The 17,582-nt window shown below is 37.4% G+C and overlaps 1 protein-coding gene and 1 pseudogene across 8 annotated transcripts in view; both read left to right on the top strand.

Annotated features, from left to right (window-relative positions):
- The window catches only part of MICU1 (mitochondrial calcium uptake 1), a 246,943-nt gene that overhangs the window by 151,952 nt on the left and 77,409 nt on the right, over window positions 1-17,582 (top strand). For all 8 annotated transcript variants that reach the window (XM_042960435.1, XM_042960438.1, XM_042960433.1 and 5 more), the window contains one exon: window positions 9,773-9,855. In XM_042960435.1, coding sequence (XP_042816369.1) covers window positions 9,773-9,855 — 83 coding nt within the window. The remainder of the gene's footprint in view (window positions 1-9,772; window positions 9,856-17,582) is intronic.
- On the top strand, window positions 14,678-16,271 carry LOC122231825 (annotated as a pseudogene).

Raw genomic sequence — 17,582 nt, 5'->3', positions numbered from 1 at the left:
ATACTATTTTGTTTTTGATACATTTCTTATAAATAACATGGTTTGATCCAATCTGAGAGCCTTGGTCTTGGGAGGGCGGCATTTGTCTTTTAATAGAGGAGTTTAGTTCATTTAACTCTGTTGTGATTTATTTGGTCTTCTCTCACCTTATGTTTCTGAGCTTTCTTGCTGGGTTTTTGTTTTTTTTTTTTTTTCTTTTAAACCTTTGCTCTAGGCATTGTGTTTCTCCTGAAGCTTTTATAGCAGTTTGTATTTTAAAAGACCTCCTTCCCCTTTTTCTTTCTTTTATTCTCAGTTAGTGTTTTGGTTACCACCCAGAGGTATCTCCAAGGGACCTAGAAAGAAACTCTTGGGAGTGTTAGTGCCTCTTGGATGGTTTTAGCAGTCCCAATTAAAATGTAGTAGCAACACCCTGTAATTAGAGGAGGCACGTTGTAAAAATAATTCTCTGGACTCGGTCAGATGGAGCCTCTTCAAGGGTTAGAAATGAAGGAGGGAGTCATTTGGGTCACTTTGGTCACGGAAGTGATAAATGGTTAGACCATGTCAATTTTGCACAGCAGAAGATGGGCTTCATCTTGTTCATTGTGAGCCTTAGCAGTGATCACTGGGATGGAAGGATGGTCATGGGGAGCCACACAATAAATGAGGAGAGGGAGAGTCCTGGTGTACATATGAGTGGCTCTAGGGGACTTTTCCTTCCCATTTCCTTCTTCCTCCTTACTAGAGGCCTCACTTACCCAGTCCCTACTGGTGGTAGGGACATCTCTTGGGGGAGAGGTGCAACATGACTTTTTTTAATCCAGGATGAAGTCGTGCATTTCTTTTTTTTTTTTTTTTTACATTCATTTGATTTTGAGAGACCGACAGAGCGGAACTGGGGGAGCGGTAGAGAGAGAAGGAGACACAGAATCTGAAGCAGGCTCCAGGCTCTGAGCCCGACGTAGGGCTTGAACTCACAAACCTTGAGATCATGACCTGAGCCGAAGTCAGATGCTTGACCGACTGAGCCACCCAATCACCCCTGTTAGAAGCTGAGACGTTTAGCTTCCTTTCACTTTCTTCTCTCTACTCAGTTTACTTTTTAATAATCTGGTAGTTTTTTTTATTCCACATTCTTTCTCTTTTTTTAAGTTTATTTTACTTATTTTGAGAGAGAGAGAGAGAGAGAATGAGAATTCCAAGCAGGCTCCAAGCAGTCAGCACAGCCCAACACAGGGCTCACTCTGATGAACCCTGAGATCATGACCTGAGCCAAAATCCAGAGTTGGATGCTTAACCAACTGAGCCACCCAGGAACACTTCCACAGTATTTCTTTATATTACATACTTTCTCTTTCAAGGATGCTTCTCATATTTCATTATTATGTATTTTATATTTGGGGAGAATAACCAAGAGTGCATGCTCTAGTAGGCTGTCTGGATTTGAATTCTGGCTCTGCGACCCTGGACACATTGTACCTTAGTTTACTCTTCTTTAACCGGGGGAGGGTATAATATGATGCCACAGAGCAGTTGAGAGGATTAAATAATTCATAGAAAGTGCCTATACATAATAAATAACATTTAATAAATGCCAGATGCCATGATTATTATTGTATTAATAACCATTATTTAAGCTTAACTCTGTTCTACTGATTTTATTGCTCACTTAATTTATTGCTCACTTCCTAATTGATCTCATCTTCCCTGTCTTTATTTCTTTATTTTGATGGATCTTTGTTGTTGGCTGAAGAATTTCCTCAACCGGCGATTGCAAACTTTTTCTTAAGGGGCAAGATAAATATTTTAGGCTTGCTAGCCATGGCACCTACTTCTACTTAACTACTAAGGTCTCAACTCTGCCTCTGTAGCTCAAAAGCAGCCATAGACACTACATAAATCAATGGCCAGCCAAGAGGGCAGAGTTTACTGACCCTTGCTCAAGACTTGTGCTTCTGTTTTTTGTGTAATGTTAGTAAGGTGTATGAGTTACACAATTTTAAAGTTCTTGCATGTCTGAGAATATCTTCTGTCACTAATGTAGGCAAATGATGACTTCACTTGTATGTAATTCTTCAATTACAATTGTTTTCTCTCAAGATTCTGTGGTGTTCAAGTATTGTGGAGAATTATGATACAACCTAATACTTCTTTCTTTATGATAACTAATGTGTTTTCCTTCTGGATGGCTTAGGATTTCTCTTTTCTTTATCCTTAGCATTTGTCATTTCACCAGGGGAATTTTTTTTCTGTTCTGTGTTAAAACAGCAAGGCTAAGAAGAACTAGATTGATGGACTTACATACCATGAACTTTGGCTATTTCAGATTGCCTTATTGCCTTTTTTTCCTCCACTAAAGAAATTTCCTTTATGTTGTATTCAAAAAGTTAGCGATGAAAGGTTTTTATCATTTTGAATTGCATATGATATGATACGGTGTTTTAAGTGGCAGAATATTCACTATTTCATATTGTATAGTTTGGTTCCTGTTTAATGGACTCCTATAGCCGCACAATCACAGGAAACATATTCAGGAAATAGTCTAATTAAATTACCCTTGTTTGGGGTGCCTGGGTGGCTTAGTTGGTTGACCATCTGACACTTGATTTTGGCTCAGATTGTGACCTCACGGTCATGGGATTGAGCCCTGCACCAGGCTCTGTGCTGAGCATGAAGCCTGCTTAAAATTCTCTCTCTCTCTCTCTCTCTGTCTCTCTCTCTCTCTCTCTCCCCCCTCCCCCCTTACCCCCCCTACACACACTCTCTCTCTCACTCTCAAATCATAAATAAATAAATAACCCTTGTTTGAACATATTAAATCACTAAATGGTAAGGAACTAAAATTTATAGCATAGTCAAAAGTCATTACAATGTTTTAAATTGTAATTCTGACACAAGGAACAGGAAAATACCTTGATTTTAACTTTATTTCATAACACAGCATCTTCTATAACCACTTATAGTCCATGTGGATGTTTTTTAACTTTTTTAACGTTTATTTATTTTTGAGAGAGAGAGAGACAGAGACAGAGCATGAGCAGGGGAGGGGCAGAGAGAGAGGGGGGCAGAATTTGAAGCAGGCTCCAGGCTCTGAGCTCTCAGCACAAAGCCTGATGCAGGACTCGAACTCGTGAACCATGAGATCATGACCTGAGCTGAAGTCAGACACTTAAACGACTGAGCCACCCAGGCACCCCTTATGTGGATTTTTTTTGATTTGCCATCCTATATCTTGTATTTCAAGAATAGTTATTTGCCTGATTTCAGAGCAGAATGCTGTAGCTATTCTCATCATCTTCATCAACTTCAGGTGCCAAGATTAATAGTGTATATTTTGGTCAGTAGAGAATTCCACAAGACAAAGATGAGGGGAAGCCTAACTATGGGGCTTCTGAGTTGAAGCAGAAGGTATAAGAGTTAAATTTTTGAGCCACTCATATTCTCATTATGCCTCGCTTCACATAAATATGCCTTTATACCCAGTTAACTGTATATAAAAATCAAATGTAAAATATGTAACTTTATAAAAAGACATTCTTCTTGACTTTGTGCTTCTCTTTTGTCATTCTTTAAGTCTTACATTTTTCAAATATTTGCAGCCCTTTTTATTAGCTATCGCGTTAACGTGACACAGGCCATGAAACTATTAGAAAATGCTGAAAAGGCTAACATTATCATATTTACTACCTGTAAAATGGTTACTCAGAAATGAAACCAGAGTTTATATAAGGCAACTATTATTGATGAAAATAAAATCAATCTGCTGCTGCTTAAGCGTGTTTAAAATAATTCCTAGGATATTTTCATTTTGTGTAGCACCCTTCTTCTGAGGCTAAAGCATCCCAAGGAAATGCAGTCCAACTACAACATGTACTATGAGAACCTTTTCCCTCTACTCTGTAAAAGGCAGAAAGACGACTTTCAGTCTGCACCCTAACCATCATACCTAGAAGAATTCAGGGAGGGATACTATTTTGAAGTCAAATCTTACAGATTTTTCTCCCCCCCTTTCCCCAAGCCTAATGTTACATAGAAAGCAAGACACTAAGCCTTCACATAAGAGGAATGCTAGTGCGTTAGTCTGCAAAAAAGCAGTCCTATTGTTTCTAGAAAGGGTAAGTCATTCCAGGATTAACTACATTTAGGATATACTGCATTTGTGGGAGGCATTGACCATCTGAAGTACCCCAAAGCAGGGGAGGGGGACGGGGGGGCTGTTATATGCTAAAGTTCTGGAAAGCAATTTCTGAGAAACCTTAGTAGAGAGATGATCATGTGTTTTTATGTTTTCAGAGGGCCATCATATAGATGAGGAAGCAGATCTATTTTTTATCTCTCGAGAAAATTAAACTAGGACAGTTTATAGGAGCTACACAGAATTAGATATGTGTTCTGCTTGAGAAGAAAAGCTCAATTAATATGGCCAGTAATGGTTAGAACCTCAGAAGTGGTGACCTCTCTCTCTCTCTCAGAAATAATCAGACGTTATGTGATCATCCTTACAAATTCAGTAGGCAGGTTCATCATTAAACAGAGACTCATTATAATCTAAAGGTTTTTTTTCTAACTCAGAGTTCTCTAATATTGCATATTAATTACCTCATTTATCCTATAACGTCATTTTAAAACAAGAATAGTGCTGGTAGGAATTCTGTAGTAGGAGAATCAAACCAACAGAAAATAAGAATCTAACCTATTCATGTTTTTGTTTATTATGTCAGTACTACCAAAAAAGAATTTAAGGCATAATGACTCATGCATGTTGTTGGAAGAACCAGAATTAGAGGCCTAGTCTTGTGCCTTTTCTATTAAAAAAACACTAAGTGGAACAGTCATGAAAGTCTTGAGACAGCCAGTGTTATTGCTGTCTGAATATTTGACTTAATATATATAGAAAAAGATGCTTTTTTTGTTGTTACTAAAACAAAGCAGAAAAATCTGTGCTTCCAAGAGCAATCTAGGGTCGTTATTTTATCACTGTTGTTAATGATAGAATAATATAAACATGGATTCTTAACTAGAACAGACCTAAGGGATCTCCATTTCCTAGTAGCACAGATTGTCATGGAACTCTGAGTAATGAGCTTTGAATATAATCTTATTGTTTTAATCACTTCCAACATATATTACGATCATTTTGGAAATCACTGTACTAAAAGATTATGTTGATAACACAGTGGGAGAAAGCTTCACTGTTTACTCTGTAAGTAGCCTGGGATTCAAAAGAATTCCTCTCTCAGTACCTTTCTATGAAACAGGTTATGAGTTAGCAGAAACCCTGGACACCTAAAAACTTTCCAGAGCAGCTAGATTTTAAAAAAAATACTCTGAAGCCTACATTTAAAGGGAGACAGGGAAGTACAAGAGTTGCCTAATAGCATATTCCCGGGTAGCATGTTTCACTTAAAAGCACATGGATATTTGCTGGTTTGTCTGAAATGCTTTGATACGATCAGCAGATGAAGATTGAATAGGCTGAGAGAACGACTCCTGGAAGGACCTTTCCTGATAGACTGGTAAGGCCCGAGAGTGTGCAAGGCTGCTGCCCTGTCTTGCCTTATCACGACCAGTGCACTAGAAGCAAAGCCTCTAGAGTAGTATCAGTGCATGCACTTTAATAAACACTCTGAGTGGCTCCACATAAGCAAATGCTCTATTTGAAAGTAAGCAGGATCAAAAGATGCAGAAGCCTCAAGAAGTACAGGGTAAGGCGCCTGAGTGGCTCAGTCGGTTGAGCGTCAGACTCTTGATTTCTGTTCAGGTCATGATCCCAGGGTCATGGGATTGAGTCCCACATTGGGCCACAATGAGCATGGAGCCTGCTTGAGATTCTCTTCCTCCCTGTCCCTCTGCCCCTTCCCCACTTGTGCTCGCTCGCTCTCTCGCTCTCTCGCTCTCTCTCAAAATGAAAAATTAAAAAATTAAAAATAATAAAAAGAAGTACAGGGTGTGCTTTGGTAAAATGACCATAATTGTAAGAGGATATATTAACTGTGGTGTGCTGAAATAACTCATTCAGTCGTTTAAATGATGACTGTACCTTCACAAAACTCACAGGACATAAAAATAAAATATTATGATAAAGCTAAAAGTGTAAGCACTCTGTGTCCTCTCTGTAATGAGTGGAGATAGGGAATGGGAATGCTGCTTTAATTGTTGAGCTTTGCTTCAACATACTGACTGGCTTTTGCCAAATTTTTCCCCATTTCTGTTCATTTGGACTAATTTCTTCCTGATGCCACCTCCTCTGTCACTGCTTCCTTTCTCCTTCCTTTAACCTTAAATATTGGCTTCCAGTTGCCCGGTGTTTTCCTCTGAATAGGCTGCAGACCCCTTGAATTCAGCAGGTCTGAAAAGAATTCCTTTTATTTCTCAGAACCTTTTACATCTGTTTTATCTTTTGGTTAATGGTATGCAAGCTAGCCTAAGGCAGTCAAGCTGTCAGCCTTTTTTACTGTCTATTCTTCACAGCTAATTAATCATTAAGTTGTGTAATCCCACCTCCTTATTTCAGATCTGTTTCTTCCTCTCCATTACCACTGCAGTCACCCCAGTTCACATTTTCAGCATTTACAAGAGCTTCCTCGATCTTCTCCGAAGCTGGTTCTTGTTTTCCAACTCATCCTTCAATTCACATTGTAGCCAGAGAAATCCTTTATAAACGTCTGTTTGATGGTGTCTCCCCGCCCCCCCCCGCCTGCCTTAAAACTCTCAGCAGCTTTATGCTGTCTGTGGTTGTTACAATCTCAGGTATCTACAAGGAATAGGCAAATGATGTATTTGAATGAGGGGGGAGGATAGGAGAATGCATTACTGCCTAAAGCAATTCATATTCATGATTTTTTCAAACATGTGACAAACCTATCTGAGAATCTAATGTTACCTGTGGATTTCCAATTAGTGCAGCCAAGTCTAACGTATAAGCAAGGCATATGCAACGTTTCTCTGATGGTATGTCCTTGAAATGAAGAACTTGGAACTCAGCTATTGTAGAGACTGACATAATCAGTGAGTCATGTTTTGTTGTTTTGTGTCTAGGTTAAAACATATCAAAATAGAGTATGTGTTTATTATTGTTAAGAACCTCTCTCTCCCCGTTGGAGGCCATGGAGCATAATGAAAAAGTTTATGGGCTTTGGAGTCAGTGTTGACCTGGGTTCACTTACCAGTTCTGCCACATATTAGCTGTGTAATTTGGGGCTTGTCATTTAGTGAGCCCCAATTGTCTATCCTGTTGAAAAAAAAATCAGGAGCGTCTGGGTGGCTCAGTCAGTTAAGCATCTGACTCTTGATTTTGGCTCAGGTGATGATGTCACAGTTGTGAGACAGAGCCCTGTGTTGGGCTCTGTGCTGACAGTGTGGATCCTGCTTGAGATTCTCTCTCTCCCTCTCTCTCTCTGCCCCTTCCCCGTCTGCGCTCGCTCCCTCTCTCTCTCTCTCTCAAAATAAATAACATTTTTAATAAAAAGAAAATTAAAACTTTCAGAGTTGAGTGTACTAAATCAGATAATCAACATCTTTAAATTATCAAGCTCAAGGCATGGCACATAGTAGTAACTCTTCAGTAAAAGACAACATCAAGACAAGTAGGAAAGTTTTTAGTTTTTTTTTAATGTTTATTTATTTTGAGAGAGAATGATCATGAGCTGGAGAGGGGCAGAGAGAGAGAATCCCAAGCAGGCTCCAACACAAGGCTCAGTCTCACAAACCATGAGATCATAACCTGAGCCGAAATCAGGAGTCAGATGTTCAACTGACTGAGCCACCCAGGTGTCTCCAGACAAGTAGGAGAAACTTAAGAAGTGACAATAAGTATACAAAAATCTAATTCCCCTGGCTGTATCCTTTGTAACAGTTGTATTTGTGGCCTAGAGAAGAATAAGCCTGTTGGAAGCCACTATCAAGTGAGGCAAGCGATGGGAAGCTGACAGGCACATGATTCGCCCAGGCAACTAAAACCCAAGAGCTTACCAGCCTAGCTGGCTAGCTAGCTGAAAGTGGAATTTAACCCTATAAGGTGTTATGATTGACAAGTTCATGAGTAACGTGGAAATATGGATTCTCTGTAACTATGCATAATGTACTAAGCCCCCTTTTTGCTTTTTTGTTTCCTATAATCGTTAATTTTTTTTATTTTTTTAAGGTTTATTTTTTTAATTTATTTTTGAGAGAGAGAGAGAGAGACAGAACGTGAGTGGGGCAGGGGTAGAGAGAGAGGAAGATCAGAACCCAAAGCAGTCTCCAGGCTCTGAGTTGTCCACACAGAGCCCAACATGGGGCTCAAACTCACAAACTGTGAGATCATGACCTGAGCCAAAGTCGGATGCTTAACTGACTGAGCCAACCAGGCACCCATAATCTTTAAAATTTTTAATAAACATTATATTAACTGAAAATTTAATTCAATAGTATTAGGATATATAGGATATTTTATTTTGGTTTATTCTCTACATTTATATAAATTTGAAGTACCAAAGGAAGGAAGTAAACAACTTTGTTTTCTTTACCAGAACATTTAGTGTGGTAAGGAAGGAGGGACATTACATTTTATTCTAATGCACAAGTGTATTAATTATATTTATATTGTATTTCTTGATCTAGGAATACTAAAAAGTCTTCAAGAGCTTTTGCCATTCACCTAAGGGGAAAAAACTACATACGCCATCTTCTCAAGCTTTGCATTTTTCATTTTGTTTTTTAAACTTCAGCTTTATTTTACCATTTCCATATACTTTGCTCAGTAATTTGTATACCCAGCTGACATGGTTGAAATAGGAGGCTGAGTAGACACCAGTATGCTTTTCGTCCTTACCTCAGAGCTATAGTGATAATGAGCAAAGTAGTATAGAAAATAACCTGATAGCTGAATGACATCCACTGAACTCGTGATTGCGCTTACAATGGAGAGACTAGAAAGAAGAAACTAGAAATCTAGCTGGCTTTAAAAAGGCAAGACAAAGACTTAGAGTTTCAACCTCTTACTCTGCCACAGTATGTCTCACCCCAAGCAGACGTTCATGCCCAGATAAATAATGCTACATTTAAGTAACAGCACAACATTAATATTACACAGTTAAGAGGATGGTTTCTAAGAAAGCAAAGCTGAAGCATTTAGATTGGTGTTGAAACGCAAAGAGACAAGCGCTATCTTTACTGGCTATAGTAAAATTTCTCTTTTGGTTTTAAGGAGTATCGCTACAAGATTGATCTGGATAAATAGGGTGGCATTCTGATATTACACCTGATATTACATTTATTGTTTGGGGTGCCTGGGTGGCTCAGTCAGTTGAGCATCCGGCTCCTTTTTTTTTTTTTTTGATGTTTATTTTATTTTTTAGAGAGAGAGAACAAGGGAGGAGCAGACAGAGGGAGACAGAGGATCTGAAGTATGCTCTGTGCTTCAAACCTGTGAACTGTGAGACCATGACCTGAGCCGAAGTCAGATGCTTAACAGACTGAGCCACCCAGATGCCCTATGGACTCTTGATTTTGGCTCAGCTCATGATCCCAGAGTTGGAGGATTGAGCCCCACATCAGGCTCTGTGTGAGCGTGGAGCCTGCTTAAGATTTTCTCTCCTTCCTCTGCCCCTCTTCCTTGCTCATGCTCTGTCTCTCAGTAAATAAATAAATAAATAAATAAATAAATAAATAAATAAATAAATGTTAATGTTTAACTCTCTGTTTTTCTTAAAGGAATGATTTTTTGTTTTTAGTTAATGCCTTCTAAATATTTTTCCCCCCTTCTCTCCTCCTCCTTCCCTCCCATTCTTTCCTTCCTTACTCCCTGCAGCTCCTCAGAGAAATTTTGAAATTGCCTTCAAGATGTTTGATTTGAACGGAGATGGAGAAGTAGACATGGAGGAGTTTGAACAGGCAAGTTTCCCTGGAAAGTTCCTTTGTGTACATTAATATTTAACACCTTTTCATGTGCCTTGGAGTTATTTTGGTCCTGGTCAGCATACTCAGATGCAATCCAATTTTTGAAGTACCTAGTCCATCATGTAAAAAAATCATCCTCACTTTTAGTAAGTGGGTTTTGTTTGTTTTCACCCTAAATGTAAGGAATTATTTGAGCATATGATGAAGGTCAAAGTTGTTCTGATTCCTCAACATGGATTAGATCATAATGCTGAGAGGAAACGTTTTGGATATTCAATCATCTGTTTAGTCAACATTTATTAAACAGCTCCTTTGTGCCAGGCAGTTCCAGAATATAAGGATGAATGACATATGTTCTGAAAGGACTTCTATAATAGAAGGAAAAATGGTACCATACTTTTGAGTATAGCATGTTCAAGCCAGAGATGTACAGTTTCTGATGAATCCTAGGAAGAGATTACATTTCCATGAAACTTCTATCATTGGTGGGCCATGGTATCTCTCTAGATACAATGATTATGATTGTCAGAATGGTTTCAAAACAAAACAACCATATGTATACATGTATATACACATGTATGTATATATGAAGAAAGTATTTGTGTTTAAAATAAGGAAAATGGCAAAAAAAATGGGGGAAAGTATGAGGTATGTATTTGTAAATAAAAAATTCACAGAAACAAAATTTTTAAATATCTGGAGACATTTATTCAAATCTGAACCCTGTGTCCATCTAATACCTTCACTTTTCCATAATCCTGCACTTGACTAGTATTGCCAGGTGGTCTCAAATGATTATAAATAGAATTTATTTTGTTATTTTTAAAATTATATTTTATTTGGGGTGCCTGGGTGGCTCAGTCAGTTAAGCGTCTGACTTCGGCTCAGGTCATGATCTCGCGGTCCATGAGTTCGAGCCCCACATCGGGCTCTATGCTGACAGCTCAGAGCCTGGAGCCTGTTTCAGATTCTGTGTCTCCCTCTCTCTCTGACCCTCCCCCGTTCATGCTCTGTCTCTCTCTGTCTCAAAAATAAACAAACATTAAAAAAATTTTTTTTATTTAAAATTATATTTTATTTTACTTTAGTGGGAATTAGGGCTAATTTTATTTTCATTCAGACTTTAGTTGAGAAACTGAGTTTTCTTTACCCCCCTTTTTTTTTTATTTTTTAAGTTTTTATTTTAATCCCAGTTCGTTAACATACAATGTTAAATTAGTTTCAGGTGTACGATATAGTAATTAAATACTTCCATATGTCACCCTGTGTTCATCACAACAAGTGCACTCTTTAATCCTCATCACCTATTCAGCTCATCCCCTTATTTTATTTTACATTGCACTATTTTATTTTTTATTGAGATATTATTGACATATAACATTGTATTAGTTTTAGGTGTACAACATAATGATTTCATCTATGTATATATTGCAAAGTGACTACCACAATAAGTTTAGTTAACATCCATCACCACACATAGTTACAAATTATATTTCTTGTGATGAGAATTTTTAAGATCTACTCTCTTAGCAACTTTCAAATATACAAAACAGTTTTGTGAAATATAGTCATCATGCTGTGCATAGCATCCCCAGGAGTTACTTATAACTACAAGTTTATACCTTTAGACCATCTTCACCCATGGGGATCCCCCCCACCTCTGTCAACCAATAATCTCTTCTCCATATCTATGAGTTCAACTTTTTTTTTAGATTCCATATGTAAGTTAAATCATACAGTATTTGTCTTTCTCTGTTTGACTGACTTCATGACCTCAAAGGTCCATCCATGTTATTACAAATGGCAGAATTTTCTTCCTTTTATGGCTGAATAATATTCCATTGTGTATATATACCACATTTTCTTTGGCCATTCATCCATTGGTGGAAACTGAGATTGTTCCCATGTCTTGGCTATTGTAAATAATGTTGCAGTGAATATGGATGGGTGCAGATATCTCTTCAAGATGGTAATTTTGTTTCCTTCTTATAAATACCCAAAAATGGAATTGATGAATCATATGATAGTTCTGTTTTTAATTTTGGGGGAACCTCCATACTATTTTTCATAGTGACTGCATCAATTTACATTCCCACCAACAGTGCACAAGGGTTCTTTTTTCTCCACACCCTAGCCAACGCTTCTTATTTTTTGTCCTTTTGATAATAGCCATTCTAACAGGTGTAAAGTATTATCTCATTATGGCTTTGATTTCCATGTCCCTGATGATGAGTGATCTTGAGCATATTTTCATGCATCTGCTGGTCATCTGTATGCCTTCTTTGGAAAAATGTCTACTCAGATCCTCTGCCCATTTTTTAATCAGAATGTTTGGATTTTGTTATTGAGCTGTAGGAGTTCTTTATATATTTTGGATATTAACCCTTTATCAGATATATGATTTGCAAATATTTTCTCTGATTCAGTAGGTTGCCTTTTTATTTTGTTGATGGTTTCCTTTGCCACGAAGAGCTTTTTAGTTTGTCAGCCCAATTGATTATATTTGCTTTTGTTACCTTTGCTTTTGTGTTAAATCCAAAAAATCATCACCAAGACCACGGTCAAAGAGCTTACCATCTATGTTTTCTTCCAGGAGTTTTATAGTTTCAAGTCTTACATTCAAGACTTTAATCCACACTAAATTAATGTTTGTGTATGGTATGAGATAGTGGTCCAGTTTCATTCTTTGGTATGTAGCTGTCCGGTTTTCTGAACACATTTATTGAAGAAGCTGTCCTTTCTCCATTGTATATTCTTGGCTCTTTTGTCATAAATTAATTGGCCATATATGTGAGGGTTTATTTCTATTGTTTATTTATTCTATTCCATTGATCAATGTGTCTGTTTTTATACCAATACCATACTGTGATTTTTTTTTTAAGTTTATTTATTTATTTTGAGAGAGACAGAGACAGCATGAGTGGGGGTGGGTCAGAGAGAGAGCAGACTGAGAATCCCAAGCAGGCTTCATGCTACCAGCATAGAGCCTAATTCAGGGCTTGAACTCATGAAACCATGAGATCATGACCTGAGCTGAAATTAAGAGCCACTTGAGTCACCCAGGTGCCCCAATACCATAGTGTTTTGATGACTATAGTCTTATAATATAGTTTGAAATCAGGGAGTATAATGCCTCTAGTTCTTCTTTCTCAAGATCTCTTTGGCTGTTCAGGGTCTAGTTGGTTTTTTTGTTTTTTGTTTTTTTTCCCTAAGAATCAACTTTGGCTGTATTAGTTTTCTCTATAGTTTGTGTGTTTTCTTCTTCTTTTTTTTTCTAATATGAAATTTATTGTCAAATTGGTTTCCATACAACACCCAGTGCTCATCCCAACAGGTGCCCTCCTCCGTGCCCATCACCCACTTTCCCCTCCCTCCCACCCTAGTATATTGTCTTCACAAGGAATAAAAACTAGTTTCAAATATGTACAACAGAGAGTCCAAGTGGTTTTTGTGTTTTCTAATTAATTGATTTCTACTCTCATTTCTTCTACTCATTTTGGGGTCTTTTATGCTCTTTTATGAGTCTCTTAAGATAACATGGCTGGTCATTGTTTTGAGAATTTTCTTTTGTAATGTAAGCATTTAATACTATACATTTCCCTTCAAGCACTGCTATAGAAGCATCCTACAAATTTGATGTGTTGTCTTTTCATTATCATTCAGTTTGAAATATTTTCTGTTTCACATGTGATTTCCTTCTTGACCCATAAATTGTTTAGAAGTATATTGTTTAATTTCCAAGTGTGGAGGTTTTGTTTTTTTAGTTATCTTTATTATCTAATTTAATTACATTGTGCTCAGAAAACGTACTCTGCATGATTTAATCCTTTTAAATGTATTGAGCCTGGTTTTATAGAACTGTATCTGATGTGTTTTACTAAAGAATGTATATTCTGCAGTTACTGAGCACAGTGTTTTATAAATGTCAGTTTAGTCACGTTGATTGATAGTGTTGTTCAGGTGTTCTTTGTCCTTATGGATTTTTTTTAACCTAGTCATTCTAGCAGTTGTTGAGAGGGAGATGTTAAAATCTCCAAATATAGGGGTACCTGGGTGGCTCAATTGGTTAAGCGTCTGACTTTGGCTCAGGTCATGATCTCACAGTTTGTGAACTAAAGCCCTGCATCAGGCTCTTTGCTGTCAGCATAGATCCCATTCAGATCCTCAGTCTCTCTCTCTCTCTCTCTCTCTCTCTCTCTCTCTCTGCCCCTCCCCTGCTTGCATTCTCTCTCTGTCTCTCTCAAAATAAGTGAACTTAAAAAAAAACTCCAACTATAATTAGTCAATTGTTTGTTTTTCTTTAATTCTGCCAATTTGAGCTTTATGTATTTTGAAATTATCTGCACATTTCTGATTATTGTCTTCCTCATGAATCGGTCCTGTTATGATTATGAAATGTTACTTTTTATCTTTGGTAATACTTTATCTTAAAGTCTATGTGGTATTAACATAGTAATTCAGACTTCTTATACTTACTATTTGCATGGTATGTCTTTTTTGTTTTTTCCATTTACTTTAAATATATCTGTGTTTTCTATTTAAAGTACATCTTTTCTAGACAATGTAATTTGGCTCTTGTTTTTTATCCATTCTGACAGTCTTTGCCTTTTAATTGCAGTATTTAGCCCATTGACATTTAACATAATTGCTGATTTAATTGCAATTAGAACTACCATTTTTGCTATTTGTTTTGTTTGTTCTTTCTGATTTTTGTTCCTCCCTTCTATGTTCCTGCCTTTTTTGAGATTAAATATTTTATCCAGAATTCTGGTTTAATTTGTTCGGCATTTTAGCTGTACCTTTTTGCATTATTTTTATAGTGGTTGCTCTAGGGAGTACAACATAAATTGTTAAATATACACAGTCTACTTAGAATTAATATTCACAAGTTAGGTGAGGTGTGCCGTGAGACCTCAGGCGCCTTTGCTGCCAACAGTGAGCTAACTGCCAGCGTTTGGGTGGCCTGGCATGGCTCTCCAGCTGTAATTGTGTCAGCGTGTTATGATGCCATCTCAAACCAACCTGGCTATGGGAATCCCCAGTAGTAAAGTGAAATACTCAAAGCTCTCCAGCACAGACGATGGCTACATTGACCTTCAGTTTAAGAAGAACCCTCCTAAGATCCCATGTAAGGCTGTTTCTGATTGGCACCTTTCGCATTATCATAGTTTTCCCCCCTACTGGCAGGCTATATCAGCAAAGAGGAGACAGACCAGGTGTTCCTGTCCTGATCATTGGCATCCTGGTGTTCCTGCCAGGATTTTACCACCTTCACACTGCCTACTATGTATCCAAAGGCTACTGGGGTTATTCTTATGATGACATTCCAGATTTTAATGACTAGCACCCACCCTTAACCCTGAGGAGAAGAGTCACAGATGGGACTGAGACCAGCTTTAAGATATTGAGCAGAAACTGTGGTTAAGGCTAAGGAATTCTGCAGTTTGCAGATGTTGAAGAAAAGAATGGCCAGACTTATGGGTCCATCCTCGGGATATCATATGAGCTTACAATTAACAAATTAACGAATTAGGACATGCTCTATTTTGCCTTTCCTGGCCCTGGCAAAAGCTGACAAGTTTTTCCACATGAATATGTATCTTGGAAGAGGAGCAATGTTAATGGTGTGGGAAAGCAGGAGGTTATTCCGTAGTGAGAAGTGTTACTGCTACCATTCTTTTTAGAGTTGAGCATTTCTTTTAAATAGTCCTCATTGTCAGTTTGTTCTGGTGGCAAATGGAAGCATTCAATATGTCAAATTTCATATCACTAGTAATGTATTTTGAAAACATCTAAGTATCTTACCCTTACACTCCTCTCTAACTTTGTGTTCTACTGGAAGACCTTGGCAAAATCAAGGTCAGTATGGGTGCATCTGTAATATTTTTGCTACTTGCTTCCTTACTAACAGCAGCCAGGACTTTTTAAAATCTCAGAGCAGGTTTCCAAAAGGTAAACACTTCTCTCTGTTCACCCATCCTTGGTCAGCTTTGATTTGGCCCACCAGTAAGTTGGCCAACATATAATTTGGGTCATTCTGTTCTTTTAGATCAACATGTTCTATATACCGTGGCTTTTAGACTGTAGGCTGTTTCCTAAGAAAAAAAGTGTAGCTAAATGGTTATTATTTAGAGATTATAAGCCTGTTGTTAGCACCTTGTATTACGATGTCGCTCTGCTGAACATTGCAAGACTCCGCCTAGATCCTTAGAGAACTAGACTGCCTTAAGTTTGATTCTGTTTCCTAGCTTGCAAAAAGTGACATATTCAAAAGAAATTAAATGCCAAAATCTAAAAAAATATATATAATATTCACATGAAATGTAGTAACTCTGCAACCACAAGGTTTTATTTACCTCTTCATCCTTTATGCTATATTTGTTCTGTGTATTACATCTAAATATGTAATAAACCCCATAATAGTTTTTGTAATTTTTGCTCTGAGTCATATGGTTTTTTTTTAATTTTGTTTAAAGTTTATTTATTTTGAGAGAGAGAGAGAGAGTATGCTCAGGAGAGGGCAGAGAGAGAGGGAGAGGGAGAGAGAGAGAGAGAGTATGCTCAGAAGAGGGCAGAGAGAGAGGGAGAGGGAGAGGGAGAGGGAGAGAGAGAGAGAGAGAGAGAGAGAGAGAGAGAATCCCAAGCAGGCTTCACACTGTCAGCACAGAGTCCAGCGCAGGGCTTGAACTCACAAACCGTGAGTTCAAGACCTGAGTCGAAACCAACAGTTGGATGCTTAACCGACTGAGCCACCCAGGTGCTCCAAGTCATAAGTTTTTTAAAGAAAATAGGAGAAAAATAGTTTATTATATTTACTAACATATTTATCATTTCTGATGCCCTTCATTCCTTCCTAAAGATCCTAGTTTCTATATGGTATTATTTCCATTCAATTGGAAAAACTTTCTTTAGCATTTCTTGTAGTGCACATTTGTTGGTGATGAATTAATTTATATCATCATTATTTTGGGAAGGAAATTCTAGATATACAGCTCTTGATGTAGATGTAAAATTCTCAGTTGTTTAACTACTGATGCTTCTGATGAAAAGTCTGGCTATTTGAACCATTGTTCCCCTATTTGCAATATGTTGTTTTTCTCTCTCTGCTTTCCAGATTTTCTCTTTATATTTGGTTTCTAGAAATTTGATAATATTGTTCCTCAGTGTCGTTTCCTTTGTATTTGTCCTTGTTGGTATTTGATGAGCTATTTGTATCTATAAATTTATGATTTTTATCAAATTTGAGAAGTTCCTGGCCTTATGTCTTAAAAATTTGGCGGGGGGCATTCTTTCTTACCTCTCTGACCCTCCACTAACACAAATGTTAAGACCATCTGTGATATTGCCTCACAAATCTCTAAAGCTTTATTATTTTTTCTTCCAATATTTTTTCCTCTTTGCTGTTCAAGCTGTGTAGTTTCTCTTGACTTATCTTCATATTCACTGACTCTTTGATCATTACAATTCTGCTATTAAGTTAATCCACTAAATTTTTATTTCGGGTACTGCATGTTTCAGTTCTAGAACTTCCATTTCATTTTTGATATAGTTTTCCTTCTCATCTGAAATGTCCTATCTTTTCCTTTTTCGTAAGTATATATTATATACTTGAACACTATTATTTAACTGTTTTAAAATTCTTGTCAATAATTTCTAATATCTGGGTCATCTTGGGGTTGTCTCCATTGTCTTTTCTCCTGAAGATGAGCCTTATTTCCCAG

Source organism: Panthera tigris, chromosome D2 (genome assembly GCF_018350195.1).
Source record: "Panthera tigris isolate Pti1 chromosome D2, P.tigris_Pti1_mat1.1, whole genome shotgun sequence".
Taxonomy (NCBI): domain Eukaryota; kingdom Metazoa; phylum Chordata; class Mammalia; order Carnivora; family Felidae; genus Panthera; species Panthera tigris.
The sequence above is the reverse complement of the archived record's forward strand: the minus strand, read 5'-3'. Positions and strand labels throughout refer to the sequence as shown.